This window comes from Phycodurus eques, chromosome 1, assembly GCF_024500275.1.
Source record: "Phycodurus eques isolate BA_2022a chromosome 1, UOR_Pequ_1.1, whole genome shotgun sequence".
Taxonomy (NCBI): Eukaryota; Metazoa; Chordata; class Actinopteri; order Syngnathiformes; family Syngnathidae; genus Phycodurus; species Phycodurus eques.
The window spans coordinates 21,460,035-21,474,078 of record NC_084525.1 but is presented as its reverse complement, the minus strand read 5'-3'; the positions used below and the strand labels follow the sequence as shown (position 1 = coordinate 21,474,078).

The following is a 14,044-nucleotide window of genomic DNA, read 5'->3' as shown; positions in this document are numbered from 1 at the left end:
CTCTGCCTCACAGTACAAAAGGATCTGGGTTCATAACCTGGCTCAGGCCTTTTTGTGTGGATTTTGCCCCCACTCAATGCTTGCATGGATTTTTTACTCTCTCTCTCTCTCTCTCTCTCTCTCTCTCTCTTCCACTTCCCAGAAACATTAATTGACTGCTCTAAATTGCCCTTGGGTGTGAGTGTGAATGATTTTTTTGTCTGTACAGTATGTGCCGTGTGATTGACTGGCGACCAGTCCAGGGGTGTACCCTGCCTCTCACCCAAAGTCAGCTTGGATAGGCTCCTGTCAACCTGCCCAGGATACGTGGTAGTTAGATGGTTGGTTAAAGAAGTCATTTGTTAATTTACTTTTTAGTAAGGACCGGTCATTTTATTGTTAAATAATCTTGGACTTTAAAGAGCAACTGTTCAATTCTACTGAGTTATTCATGATTTTTGGAAATTTTGATGTATTCCTCTCTTGTGGGCCATCGTATGGGGTCTGTCTAGGAAAAAATAGCTGAAGGAAAAGACAAGCCTTGGTTCTCCTCTGAGAACCAGATCAGAAAAGTTATGAACTCCTTGTTATTTCTTCTATATTCTGGACCTGGTTCATTCAAGCACACTGTGCGTTGTCTTTTAGGATGAACAATGACAGCTCTGCCTCAGCACTGAGTTCATTACCTGAAGCTGGAAAACTACGAAGGTTAGTCAACAATTGCATAATATTACATAAACAATGGCTCTGCAACTATTTCACCTTTTTTATACTCTTTTGTCTCATACTGTTACTGCTTTGTGGTTTACAGGAAAGGTTGCATCCAGCGCTCTATAACCACAAATGATGAGTTTAAGACAATAGGGAGGTCAGTACACTTACTGTTTGACTTTTGGATAAAGTGCTCAGAATTAATCGATTTCAGTACCTCTACCTGATGAAACAGCTTTTTAGTATGAGGCAAGAAAGAAAAGCACACAAACCTGTACGTAATAGCTCCTGTTTTCCAGTCGCACCCCTTTCTTTGGCATTATGAAACAGAATTTTGTATGTTTACAGCAGGGGTGGGCAACTTTGATCATGAGGCCCACATGTTTTGTCCATAGACGTCCAAGGCCAGACTGTGAACATCCACCCCCTAACGCTCCCCTGTTGCCATAGAAGTTATGTTTTGTTTTAATGAACAGAAAAAAAAATATTGAATTCTATTATGCCAACATTCATAGATTATATGTACTACATGTCCTTTACAGGTGCATATTTCTTAATTTCATTCATTTACTCAATGAGCCTGCCTCAAATTCACATATTGAGTGATAAAACCGTACAGTACAACACTTTTACATGTCCGACATTATTAAAGACTGCGGTACTGTCCCCAATTTCAATTACACATAGCACATTACACAAGCACTTGAAAATGGCGCTAGGAGTCACAATTAACAATATAGTGTTAGAAGCAATAATTAACGCGTACTATACATAGTGTTCAGCTCAAAAATTTACAAGACAGTGGGGAGGCCAGCCATGATGTACAGCTTAGAGACTGGCACCGAAGAGACAACGGGAAGCAGAGCTGGAGGTGGGGAAATGAAGATTTTGTTTTCCTAAGGAATGACTAGGTTGGATAGGATTAGAAAATGTTTGGCTGTTTGTATGATGTTCTTTTTCGGAAATGCTTTGCTACATTTACAGTATGCCAGAGCTAATGAGACACACACCTTCCAAAAAGCTCAACTTTCATCTCGTCAGTCCATATGTATAATATTCGCCCAAAAGTCTTGGGAATTATTCAGATTTTAAGTAATATTTGTAGGCCGGCCACTCCTGGGAAGGTTCACCACTGTTCTATGATTTCTTCATGTGAGGATAATGATTCTTCCGATGGTTCACTGGAATCCCAAAGCTTTAGAAATGGCTTTTGTAACCTTTTCCAGACTGATACATGTAATTTTTTTTATTTCTCGACTATTCTGAAATTTCTTTGGATTGCGTCATTTTGTTGCAGCTTTTTTTTTAGATCTTTTGTGCGACTTGATTTTGTCGGGACAGATTCTGCTTAAGTGATTTATTGATTGCACGGGTCTGGAGGTAATCAGGCCTGGGTGTGATCAGCTAAAATTAACCAAAAACTGTGATTAGCCAGAATTAAGGGTTGTTTTGGTTTTCGGTGGTACAAATATGCTTTTATTAATAATTTTCATTGCTTCAAAGCAGAAATATTTGCCTCGACTAATTTTTGTGGTCGACTTAGCCAAGTTAGGCTATTTTTTATTAAAAAAAAAAATTCTCTTACCAGCCCAAGTAAGATGTTCCTGTATATTCGTCCAAATATACTCCCCTCCAAAAGTATTGGACCAGTTTGGCCAATTCCATTTTTTTTCTCTCGAAATTGCATGATGCAGGTTCTCTCAATTGGTTTAGTTGCATCTTCTGTTCCCTGACAAAATGTTTCTATAGGCTTATAGACTGATTTTTCTGTTGCTATCATGTGAATTAATGTGCTTAAATGTCACCTTTTAAAAAACACAGCTCACAAATGTACAGTATATTAAAATACATTGTGTACACTAAAATATTCATCTTAAAATAAAGTGAATTTTAGCAATATACAGTAGGTACAATTATTAATTGCTTATTACGATTTGATCATCAGCTTTCAATTCATTTCGTCCAACTTCCATTTTTTTTCTTTGTGAGGAATGCATATTGATTTTGATGTTGTAAATATACATGGAACAAGCTGAAACTGTGACAAAACATGCATAATATGTATGTGATTGTCTCTCTCCAGACGTGAAACGGGTCAAAAGTCAAGTGATGCAGAAGGAGAAGTGGAAAAAGGTACTGGATGCACTCGCACACAATTACGGTTCATTTATGTTGCACATGAAACGCAACTTCATGCTCTTGACAGCTTGTGTCTCACAGAGCGTATTAAAAAAAATTGTGGAAAGAAGCCAGCTTTTGTGTTGAAACTGTCCTCTCTTCCTTGCTGTTTTCTCTCACTTTGCACACAGTTTGCTATCCTGGTAGCTTTTTGATCTGGAAAAAAACCTGCATGATTACACATCCTGAACTGGCTCAGCACTTTGCATATTAAATTATTGCTATCTAGCCCGCAAACGTTTATTTTAAGTGGCAAATAATGAGATACTTCAGGGCTCTGCTCAGGTTTTTTGTTGAATACTCAACTCTTTCTACGAAACTGAGATTATGAACAGAAAAGCAGTGATGATAAAATTATCTCGAGGTATTGCCAGATGATCGGAAAACTTACTGAGACTTTAATCAGATCATAGTCGGGGACATATTTGAATGGTTTCAGGGAGTTACTGTAATCTACTGTATGCAACTAAATCCCCAATTATTTTAATTTTCAATCTGAGTAAATTGAAATTTTAAGTAAACTTAATTCTGTTTATGAAAAGACCTACCGCTGTTGAACTATTGCTATTCAGCACACATTGTCTTTTTCAACGTTCTCATGTTTGCTAGTTTTTGACACACACTGACAGATCCCATAAAGTCTGGTAGGTTGTATCAAATGGAATAGTTCAATGGAGCATGTGACGTGTGTGTGTGTGCGTGTGTGCATGCTTAAGCAAGGATCTACTGTACAGTGAACCCCTGTTTATCCTGGGTTATGTTATATGTTCCAGACGCACCTGTGACAGGTGAAAGATATACACTGTTTGTGTGTTTGTGTGTGTGTGTGTGTGTGTGTAGATTATTATATTGGCAACCCACTTCTTGACTGTCCGACATGAAATCAGACTAAACTTGTCCTGTTTTATTTTAATTAGGATTACCAAAATTATATCAATTTGATAAATGCCATGATAGGGAGAGTTTTTTTTTTAGACAAATATATATAATAGCTAATACAGTCGTGCTAAAAAAAATATTGGCACCCCTGGGTCAAAAGGTTCAAATTCAGATCAAAAAGTTTGTCACTCCTATTTGAAATTTATGTTAAAGCTGACACTTAAAACAAAATAAAATTCAACATTGGATTTTTAAACCAAAATGTTTAGCCAAACTATATGATTTTTTTTTCAAACAAATGTCCGCTCGTCTTAATGCTGGCGTATAATGTGAAATGTCGTTGATGGGCTAATGGAAATTAGCAAACTTAAAACAACTCATACCCACATGCAGAAGGAACACATACAAACGCAGCAAACAACATTAATCACAGTCAATATATCCTGTCACCAAAGACACTAATTAGATGAAATCATATTTATGATGACGACAGACTTGAATCCAATGCTATGGTGATTTAGTACATTTCAGCCACTGTAAGGATCAGTTTAACCGCAACCACGCACATGCACACTGAGCATCCCAGTGCAAGGCTGCAGTGCAGAAGGTGAAGTAAAAAGTTGTTTGCGCAATAACCCGGTTATTCGCTTCTATGTGCTTATTACTGTAGCTTTGATGCACTTACCAGCCTTTCTCTCTCTTGGCCAAGCACAAGTAGAGTGTGTATAATGTATAAGTTAGTATAGAAATGCTCCGGAAACTCGTAGGGCACTCAAAGGCAAGTAAGCATGGAAGGCAAATCAGTGGGCTCCATTTACCTTTGTTGCTTTACTTATATTACGTAAGTACATGAAAGTAGGTGAAGAAATAATGTAAGAAAGTATTCAGGAGAGTAGAAAACTATAACTAGGTTACTATACGGGTGGGAATGGCTCATCACATCACGATTCAATTCAATTACGATAAAAAGAGTTATAATTACCAATTATTTTGGGGATACATTTCTCTTTCCATACTGTGGAAATTACTACTTTTAAAACAGTATTTGTCTTGAGGAATATTTCCATTATTTAAATAAATTACAGAATATCCTACATTATCTTTTATTACAGCAAAAATGAGGGCAATGCATAAATTATAATGTACCCATTACCAAAAAGCCAACAGAAGAGTTTCAATTTCTTTGTTCAAATGTAAAAAAAACAAAAAAAAAACAACAGTATTAGTATGCTTGTAGTGCGTTGTATTTATTTTACACTAGCCTCAGGCTCTATCACAGTCTTATCGCACACAAATCAATTCACACATCCCTCACAATAACAAAGGGATTGTGAAATTCACTCCAATGAGTCCACATTGAGAAAGTTGAGGTGCTTGCTGTGAGATGCAGCAGTAAGTTTTGTAACAAGTAATTGTCCAAAGTTCCTGCAAAATTTGTAGCTCCTTACCAGACAGTTTGGTCAGCAAATCGAGAGATCCTTTTTTTTGGAAACGGTAAAGCAGATGTTGAGGCCGGCTAAACACAGTGGATGGGGATACAGTAGTAAGATAGAATTTTCTTTTAGGCTGGGAATAAACTACAAAGTATTTGACCATTGATAAGATCACACTAAATGACACTTGCCTTTAAGGACACCGGGCGTTGAGGTTTCCAGCGAAGGTGCGTGTCATTTGCTTACCCAGATGTCAAAGTTGCTCATGAGAGCTTAACCCACGAATTAGTATTTTGTGCACGCATTATGTCTATTTTGTCCAGAAAAAAAAAACATTTAAAACATATTAGACTACCCTTGTTTCTTCAATTTCTTGTTCAATTCCATGCCTGGTAGCACTCAAGCTATGTTACCTGAGAAATACAATGAACATGACAGATTATAGCTGAGTGATTTTTATTTATTATCAAGAAAATCATGGGGCACGGATAGAAATCAGCTCTTAAATTAAACTCTTTTTAGCTATTTTTGTTGCCATTATTATATTTGGCCAAACAAATGTTCCTTTAGTTTCACCAGGCACTAAAAATGAACAAGAAACTAAAATAAATCGGTGTGGTCTGCTTTTATTTCCTCCCTATTTATGTGCAAAGCAGTGACCACAAATTGTGAGCACAACATGGAGGAATGGCAGTGAATGAGTGACAGAACGTTTTTTTGTTGTTGTTGTTGTTTCTTCATTAAAATAGCACACCAACTCAGGTATGTAGGCTAGGTAATATCAACCCGAGCTTTGGAATTTTTATTTATACATTTTTTTATGTCATTATGACACATAATGTAGCAAAATGCTCCAAATGTTTTTTTATCTGAAAGGGCTAGACCACGTAGTCAGACGCCTCCCAGTCGGTGGACTTTTTACCCTAATGACCGACTCACTCCACAATCCACATGATCCCTTAACGTTTATGGTACCAATTAATTTGTTGTAAATTGTCTACGTTATCATGTAACAGTTTGACTCAACTTACATGACTTGTTTGTTGAAGATTAGATCAGCTCTGCTGTTCTGCTGCCACGACCGGAGTCATCGTGTACATTAGTACCTGCTTGTGTGCGCGCCATTGGTGATGTGTTCAGAACAGCTCGGAAATGCGTATAACCACATTAGATAGGGATTTAACCCATTTTTTGGGGGCAGAGTTAAATAACATTTTCGCGTTGAAAGACCACAGAATGGCTTTCAAACAAAACAACATGCATTTGTTTATTTATTTATTCACAAAAGGGCAGTTGGGGCATCAAGAGGAAAAGAGGAAGGTGCCAGAGCACCCATAGCCCCCCTGCACGTCCCTGCTCCTGACTGTTGGAAATGTTTGGTTGAGGTTATTGCTGCTAAAGGAGGCTCGAGCACTAATTAAACACAAAGGTTCACTTACCTTTTCCACCCTGCAGTGTGAATGTTTACTTGTGTCCAATAAAACATGGAAATATCATAGTTTGGGTGGTATTAAGAAGGCAGATTTTCTATTATTGTGACTTAGATGCACATTATGTCACATTTGATGACCAATTCATGGAGAAATCTAGGAAATTCCAATGTGTTCTTTTGGTTGCAACTGCATGTGTGCGCGTTGATCTTTATTTTCCTTCCAGCCAACAAAAGCTTTTTAAGAGTTTTTATGTTAGTTCTTTCTCTCCACCGCACTTTCTCTCTCTCTCTCTCTCTCTCTCTCTCTCTCTCTCTCTCTCTCTCTCTCTCTCTCTCTCTCTCTCTCTCTCTCTCTCTCTGTGTGTCTCTGCCTCACATAACTGGATTAGGTCTGTGCTTTTTAGAGTGAGGGGCGGTGAGAGCTAGTATTGAGGTCAACCTAATGAACATTCATCTTAGTTGCTTCAGCTAAACTGACTTTGTTTCCACAAAACCGTGTTTATGTTGTCATTTTTGTTTTTACTTTGAATTCAATTAGATATACTGTAGTACAGTTGGATATTGTATAATGTTGTTCCCATTAAGCTATCTCTGTGTTCACATTCCACGAGTTAGTTCTCTTTGTAACCACACAAACTGAGAATTGTTGCCTGTACCGATGTAGCAGTCATTTTTGACATATTATTTTTATTAGACAAATTATGCTTTTGGAGTCTCCTTTAGTAGACCCCCACACCCTTGTGTGTGTTTTTTTTTTTTTTTTTTTTGACTAGCGTCAGCAAAGTGTGTCAGTGCCTAAAGTAAGGTCATTATGTCATTTTATTTTGTTTATGTAAAATGCATCGTAAGTCTCTTATCGAACATTGTTGATACTGAATGTCAGATTTCTTCGGGATTTGGAATCTCCTTTAATGTAATTCTTTGCTATCATTGTAGAGCTGCTGATTCAGTGTGTAAAGAACATCAATATGAAGAAGGTGAGTGTGTGTGTGTGGGAACTTTGATCATGGGAATGATCTTCTATTAAACTACCATTTTGACACAATTTGTTGTTTTCTATTGTAAAGCCAAATTAAATAGATATTTTTCTGTGGTTGGAAAAAGATGCAGGAACTGCATCAGACAGGGTGTGACCTCACATGTGTTGACCAATCAGGCTGCAGCTTGCTGCACCATGCCGTCAGTACGGGAAGCAAGGACATGGTCCGCTTCATCCTTGACAATGGTAAATGTGGTCATATGTGCCTGTGGAGTCACATGACTGCACTATGTACACTCATTTGCCATCTGTTTGATTTTGCAGCTCCAAATAACCTCATTGATGTGACAGAACACATACAGTGAGTTCATGTTTGCTTTTATTCTTATTAAATGTGTCAAATAGGTGTTCTGGTAATAAAAACTCCCAGATCTTTTGTAATGGGCCAAAGACGTGTCCTCCGCAGACTAACAAATAAGGTAGTACCGTGACACCGTAATCAAATACATTTTCACCATTGAAATTTATCTGAATGTCATTAATCTGTTCCAGCTCTCGCACACACACATTTTTGTTATGCTTTTTTAATGAAGAAAAGTAGCACTGTATAATATACTGTACATGTAATATCAAAAGCATAATAAAACGAAAATGAAAGAGAATGTACAGAAATAAACAGTTTTAATGAAGAAGGTGTAATTAAGCTGAAACTCGCACACTGGACTACATTTATGTGTTGCGTGGCTTTAAGGGGCGGTCTTTCAGTGAGTGTTGTCAGGAGTCTCCACCATGCTCCTTGCAAGTGCTTTCATTCACTAAACGGCTGAAACAGAAATGGCGACTGTAGGTCTCCTTCCCCCGCCCCCACCGCAATCACTCTAGTCTGTATCTAGTTCTTGCTTGTAACCCCAATTTTGCCTCACAACACAAAGCAAAAACTCAACTAAGCGACAGCTCATAACTCGAATAACTCTGAAGTTGGCACACTCAGGGACACAAAGTCGAGGTACCACTGTATAGCCAGTTTGACAGACATCAACACAAGATACGAAGACAAAGGCAATAGAGTTCTGTGGATCTCATGCTGCTTCTGTTCTGCTTCAGTGGTGAAACAGTTCTTCATCGGGCCGCGTCACTGTGTCACAGGACCATCTGCCATTACCTGGTTGAGGCAGGAGCATCGCTGATGAAAACAGACATGCAGGTGGGTTAACAAAAGTAATACCAGAATACAGCGAACCACGCTATTCATGGGGGATAAATATTGACCGATATATATATATATTTAAACACCAAAATGTTCAACCAAACCTTATAATGTATTGCAGCTTAATGCTGACATCCATCTATCGATGCACCCACTTTCTTAGCCGCTTATCCTCGCCAGGGTCACGGGCGTGCTGGCGCCTATCTCTGCTGACTTCGGATGAGAGGTGCACACCCTGAACTGCCAATCGCAGAGAACATATAAACAAACAACCATTCACACCTAGGGACAGTTTTGAGTCTTCAATTAACCTACCATGCATGTTTTTAGAATGTGGGAGGTCGCAGCTGGACTATGCTGGTTCTCAGAGAAGACGTTTTGCCACTCATCCAAGCAGGCTTCATCTATTCATGCAACAGGCTAGGTAGGACAGCACTAGCCTGGGTTTTCGGTGTGGAAACCCAACTATTTATCCTCCAAGTTAGAGGCACTCCCCAAACTATCACTCTTTTGGGATGCAAAAATGATTAAGATCATTAAGATGTCTTGCAGAGAGGCCTCTACCCGTCATTGGGTGGAAACCTCCTGGTTAATATTCCATTCAGTCTTAAAAAGGTGGTGGAGCTGCCTCGAGACCAACAGAGGCCGTGTTTTTTTATTTAATTGTTGTAAGCAGAATTTTTTTTAGGCTCTTTGGAGTGGACGAAAAGACAGCATTGTGTGTGGGAGCTATGTGGTGTTGTAAGCCACCTCCTCGGTTTAAAGATGATTTCTCAACCTTCACGTAGATGGCCCCTCTCACTCTTCTATTAATCTGTCTTCTCTTTAGAAAACCTGCACATTTTTGCCCCAGAAAAAGTGCCGTTTGTCTTTGAGGTGCAAGTAGACAGCTGAGTCTTGACCTGAAGAGTTTGCTCGTCTGTGTTTTAACATGCGTGTGCTCAGTGGTTACTTGGTCTCCCCAATATATGCATCAGTGCAATGTTTATGATAGTCACTATTAAAAGGGAGTCTGCTAAAGAAGTCCAAAGGCAAAGACAACAGGGCTATTCCTCTGGAGGCCTCGCCGTACGTCATGCACAGTTGTAAACATTGCAGTGCGTTTGACTACAAAGAATCAGTGGTCAAAGGATTAAATCCTATAGAAGACAAATAAAAAAATGACTTTGTTGAGTGGCTGTTGAAGAGTTTACAAGTCTACCTGAGCACTGTCGAGCATCCCTAGAGCAAGACACTGAACCCCCAAACTGCTCAGGCGTATTTCATCTTGTGTCCATGTGAATTTCTTTGTCGTGTAATATAAGCAGTCACTTCTGGAGATTGTAGAGGCAAGGCAAAGCAAGTTCATTTGTATAGTACCTTTCAAACACGAGGCAAATCCATAGTGCTTTACAAAAAAATTGAAATCTCAACATAAAAGCTGAATAAATGCAAAATTAAAACAGGAATACTACAGTCAAATAATAAAACAGATAATCAAGTTAAAATCACTAAATAAACGTAATATGGTGAATAATGTTTTTGATTTCGGATAAAGCATAGCAGCATAGTGAACAAACTTTTTTTAGGCCAATTAGTGACAGTTTGAGCAGATCGCAGGTGTTCAGGAAGTTTTTTCCACAGTTGAGGAGCATACAAACAACACTGCTTCACTTTGTCTAGTTCCGGGAACCCTCTATAAGCATGAAGCCAATGACCTATAGGGTCTGGAAGTTTCATAGGTAAAAGGTCTTCAATATATTTCGGTCCAAGACTATTCAGAGCTTTATAGACCAACAGTAAGATTTTAAAACCTACTTTTTGACACATAGGAGTGTTGATATTTTAGGACTGTTGTGACTGTGGTCTTGGTACTAGTAGTAACTCGAGCAGCAGCATTGTGGACCACTTGCAGCTGTCTGATAAATTCTTCAGCCCTGAAAAAAAAAAATAATAAGAAAAAAAGGTTCAAATGGGCCAATCTATGAAGAAGTCCAATCGACTGGGAATTTCCCCTGAATGATTATATGTACAGTGGAACCTTGATAAAACAGACCCTGATATAACTGATATTGGATCAAATGGACCATCAGGACTGAACAATGTTTCCAAAAATAGTTTCCTTTTGTTATTTAAACTGCTGTTGACAAAGTCTGTTAGTTCCAGAATAGGCCACTGTTGTTTCCTGGCGCTGTGGCGCAGCAGACAGAGAATGGGACTGACGTAGTTCTGGGTCACAAAAAAAAAAAAAAAAAAATAGATAAAATTCCAAAACACGTGCCTCCCCTGCCTATGTGGTGGCCATGCTGAATGTGGGGCATTGACATGGTGGCCATGTCATGATGGTTATATCTATCTGTGTATTGTGCCGTAAATCGCTGCTCTCTGTGCTGCGGAGAGAGAGAGAGAGAGAGAGAGAGAGATCGAGAGAGGAATGAAGAATACAAAAATAGTCTTTGGAGTCTGGAACATGCTATTTTTGGGACAGTAACAGTTTTTTTGTCAAGCCGTTCACCTTTGCAACAGATTTGGAACTAGGAAGCACACTCATTTCTCGCGGTTCAGGAAAGCGACTCGCCTATGATGAGTACTGTATGTCAACAATGTCACCATGATCAAGCACACCGAAGTTGAAAGTTTGGATAAAATGTAAAACGTTCAAACATTTTCAAGCTTTTTTATATTTATTTGCAATAACTTTGTACTGTACAGTAACATGGGTGCATATGGCCTCCAAAAAAAAAGTGCTTCAATGTAACGGACAATCGGCTATGTCAGTCGCCCCACCCCCCAAATTGATCCGTTCTATTGAGGTTCCACTGTGTGTGTAAATATATATATATATATATACTGTACCTTCTTTCTGGCGCAGAAGCTTGGTTGAGCAGAAGTTCGGTTGGACAGAGGTTTGGTTGAGCAGACGACTGTAGTTGGATATTTATTGGCGTGTTTATTAGCCAACAATAACCATTTGTTGTCTCAACGAAATGCTGGTATATAATACATATCTCCATACTGTACACAGTATTTTGACAAGAAAATAAACAAATAAATTTGACTTTATTGACATTAAATTTCTCCCGTGACTAACAGGGGATAGGTTCCAAAATACATCCGCAAATTGGTGAATTTACAAAGGCCAAACCGCAACTATGCAGTGGTCCACAGTAGATATTTTATGGGTGAATGTCCAAGAGGGTGTCTCCGCCACATTTGCACAGCTGCCTGCAGAAACATGCAACTGTTGGTCTATAAAGTGTCATGGAGGAATCTTGAAGAAGTCAAAGTCTAAATGTGAATATGTATTGTTATGGGTCATACAGTCCCGAGAAGTGTCTGTGCTCACGCCACATTTGCACAGGTTCTCACAGTAACTTGTTGGTCTTTTGAAAGGTTATGGAATTTCGAAAAAGTGACACAACATAAGAATGACTTTTTCATGGCTTAGGTAAAATAGTACATCACATTGTTTGATAGTACTGTCAATGTTTGTACTCAAAAACAAGGTGTAAAACAAAAATGCACTTTCCCTTTTCTCTGAAACATTGATTAAGGATTAATCATTCATCTTCAATACCGCTTAACCTCACTTGGGTCGCCGGCGTGCTGGAGCCTATCCCAGCTGACTCTGGGCGAGAGGCGGGGTACACCCTGAACTGGTCGCCAGCCAACCACAGGGCACATATAAACCAACAACCACACTCCCATTCACACCTACGAGCAGTTTAGAGTCTTCAATCAACCTACCATGCATGTTTTTGGGATGTGGGAGGAGTACCTGGTCCAAGTTAAAATTGACTGGGAACATACTTGGGCTGTCATTATCGAATCTCCTTTGAATCGTTTATTCGACAGAGATTTCCTGAAGTACTCGAGTAATCGCCCCCCCCCCCCCCCCCCCCACACAATATCCTTTTCTCTTTTTAATAGTAAAAAACAAGAAAAATATTTTTTGGAGGAGGGCTTGACTTCTATCCTAAAACTGCATATGTTGCTTCTGAGTGTATGGTATAAACTATACCACAGACAACAAAATCAGCTTTTGCTAAATGGTTAGCATTAGCGCGGTAGCGATTACCATTTTAGGTTGAAAAAACAACAACAACTAATTACCAGCTAACTCTTACATCATATGTACATTACACATCTTATTGTGTCTTAAAAATCACTTACAGACGCTCTGTTGTTTTTGGCAATGCTTTTCCACTGCCCTAACGTCTGCAACAAATTTCCGTGCAGTAAACATGAACAGTGGTTAAATGGTTCCGGGTGGCGTAAATATGCTTTTATTAATACTTTTTATTGCCTCGAGGCAGACATTTGTGCGGTCGACTGAGCTTACATGAGGTGAGGTAGCCGATTTTTTGTTTTGGGTTTTTTTCCCCCCACAGCCCTATACTATATGTGAATGGAAAATGAATGCAAATGTACGCTTTTACTGTATTAAAAAAAACAAACCATAAAAAACCTCCTCAGGGTGACACCCCAAAGAACCGGGCCGAGAAAGCTCACGATGCTGAGCTGGCAGATTACCTGGAGAACCGGCAGCACTACCAGATGATCCAGAGGGAGGACCAAGAAACAGCTGTCTAAGCATCCTCAGAACCAAAGTGCAAGAGTGAGTGGAACAGTGCCAAAAGTCACGATGATGAGGACAAGTAATAAACATATTTACCAAGAAACAACTCAGGACATTATTTTTCCTGTAGTCTCAGTAAATCATAAGCAGTGTGTGGATGTGTTGTGACAATGGCTGGAGGATGAGTCAGGTGTCACAAAAACATTTTAAATAACTACAAATGTCTGAGACTTATTTTTTGACTTTTACATTTTGAAGTTTTTTTTTTATGTTTGAACCCAAAGTTTCCCTCCACATGACTGACAAAGCAAGATTAGATATAAAACTAGAAGCCTTGAGCAAGTGTGTTGCTATTCTAGTTGTATTTTCTTTCTTGCCTTTTATACTAATGTATTCATAGTAAATTATTTCATCTGTTGCTTGCGCAGCTTGCGTAGCCAAATATTCACATACCGAAAAGAAAGATTTGGAAAACATTTGTAAGAAATTTAGCATCTTTAACTTGCAAGATCATTTTGTTTATTTATACTTGCCAATATATCTTTCAAATAAGTTGATACACTGGTTGTGAAATGTTTGTTGTTGTTGTTTTGCTGTATCTAATGTTTTTAAAATTACATGTCATGAGGTAATAAAACATTTTCCAGTTGTTTCAGATTCTGCTCCACTGTTTTCACATACTAAAATA

General features: G+C 38.7%; 1 protein-coding gene across 6 annotated transcripts in view; it reads left to right on the top strand.

The window, feature by feature from the left end:
• LOC133405698 (diacylglycerol kinase zeta-like) overlaps positions 1-14,006 on the top strand; it is a 114,665-nt gene extending 100,659 nt beyond the window's left edge. For all 6 annotated transcript variants that reach the window (XM_061682769.1, XM_061682770.1, XM_061682768.1 and 3 more), the window contains 8 exons: positions 625-687; positions 791-847; positions 2,774-2,823; positions 7,549-7,589; positions 7,717-7,837; positions 7,916-7,952; positions 8,696-8,795; positions 13,254-14,006. In XM_061682769.1, coding sequence (XP_061538753.1) covers positions 625-687; positions 791-847; positions 2,774-2,823; positions 7,549-7,589; positions 7,717-7,837; positions 7,916-7,952; positions 8,696-8,795; positions 13,254-13,370 — 586 coding nt within the window. In that variant the 3' untranslated portion in view covers positions 13,371-14,006. The remainder of the gene's footprint in view (positions 1-624; positions 688-790; positions 848-2,773; positions 2,824-7,548; positions 7,590-7,716; positions 7,838-7,915; positions 7,953-8,695; positions 8,796-13,253) is intronic.
• Positions 14,007-14,044: the final 38 nt, after the last annotated feature.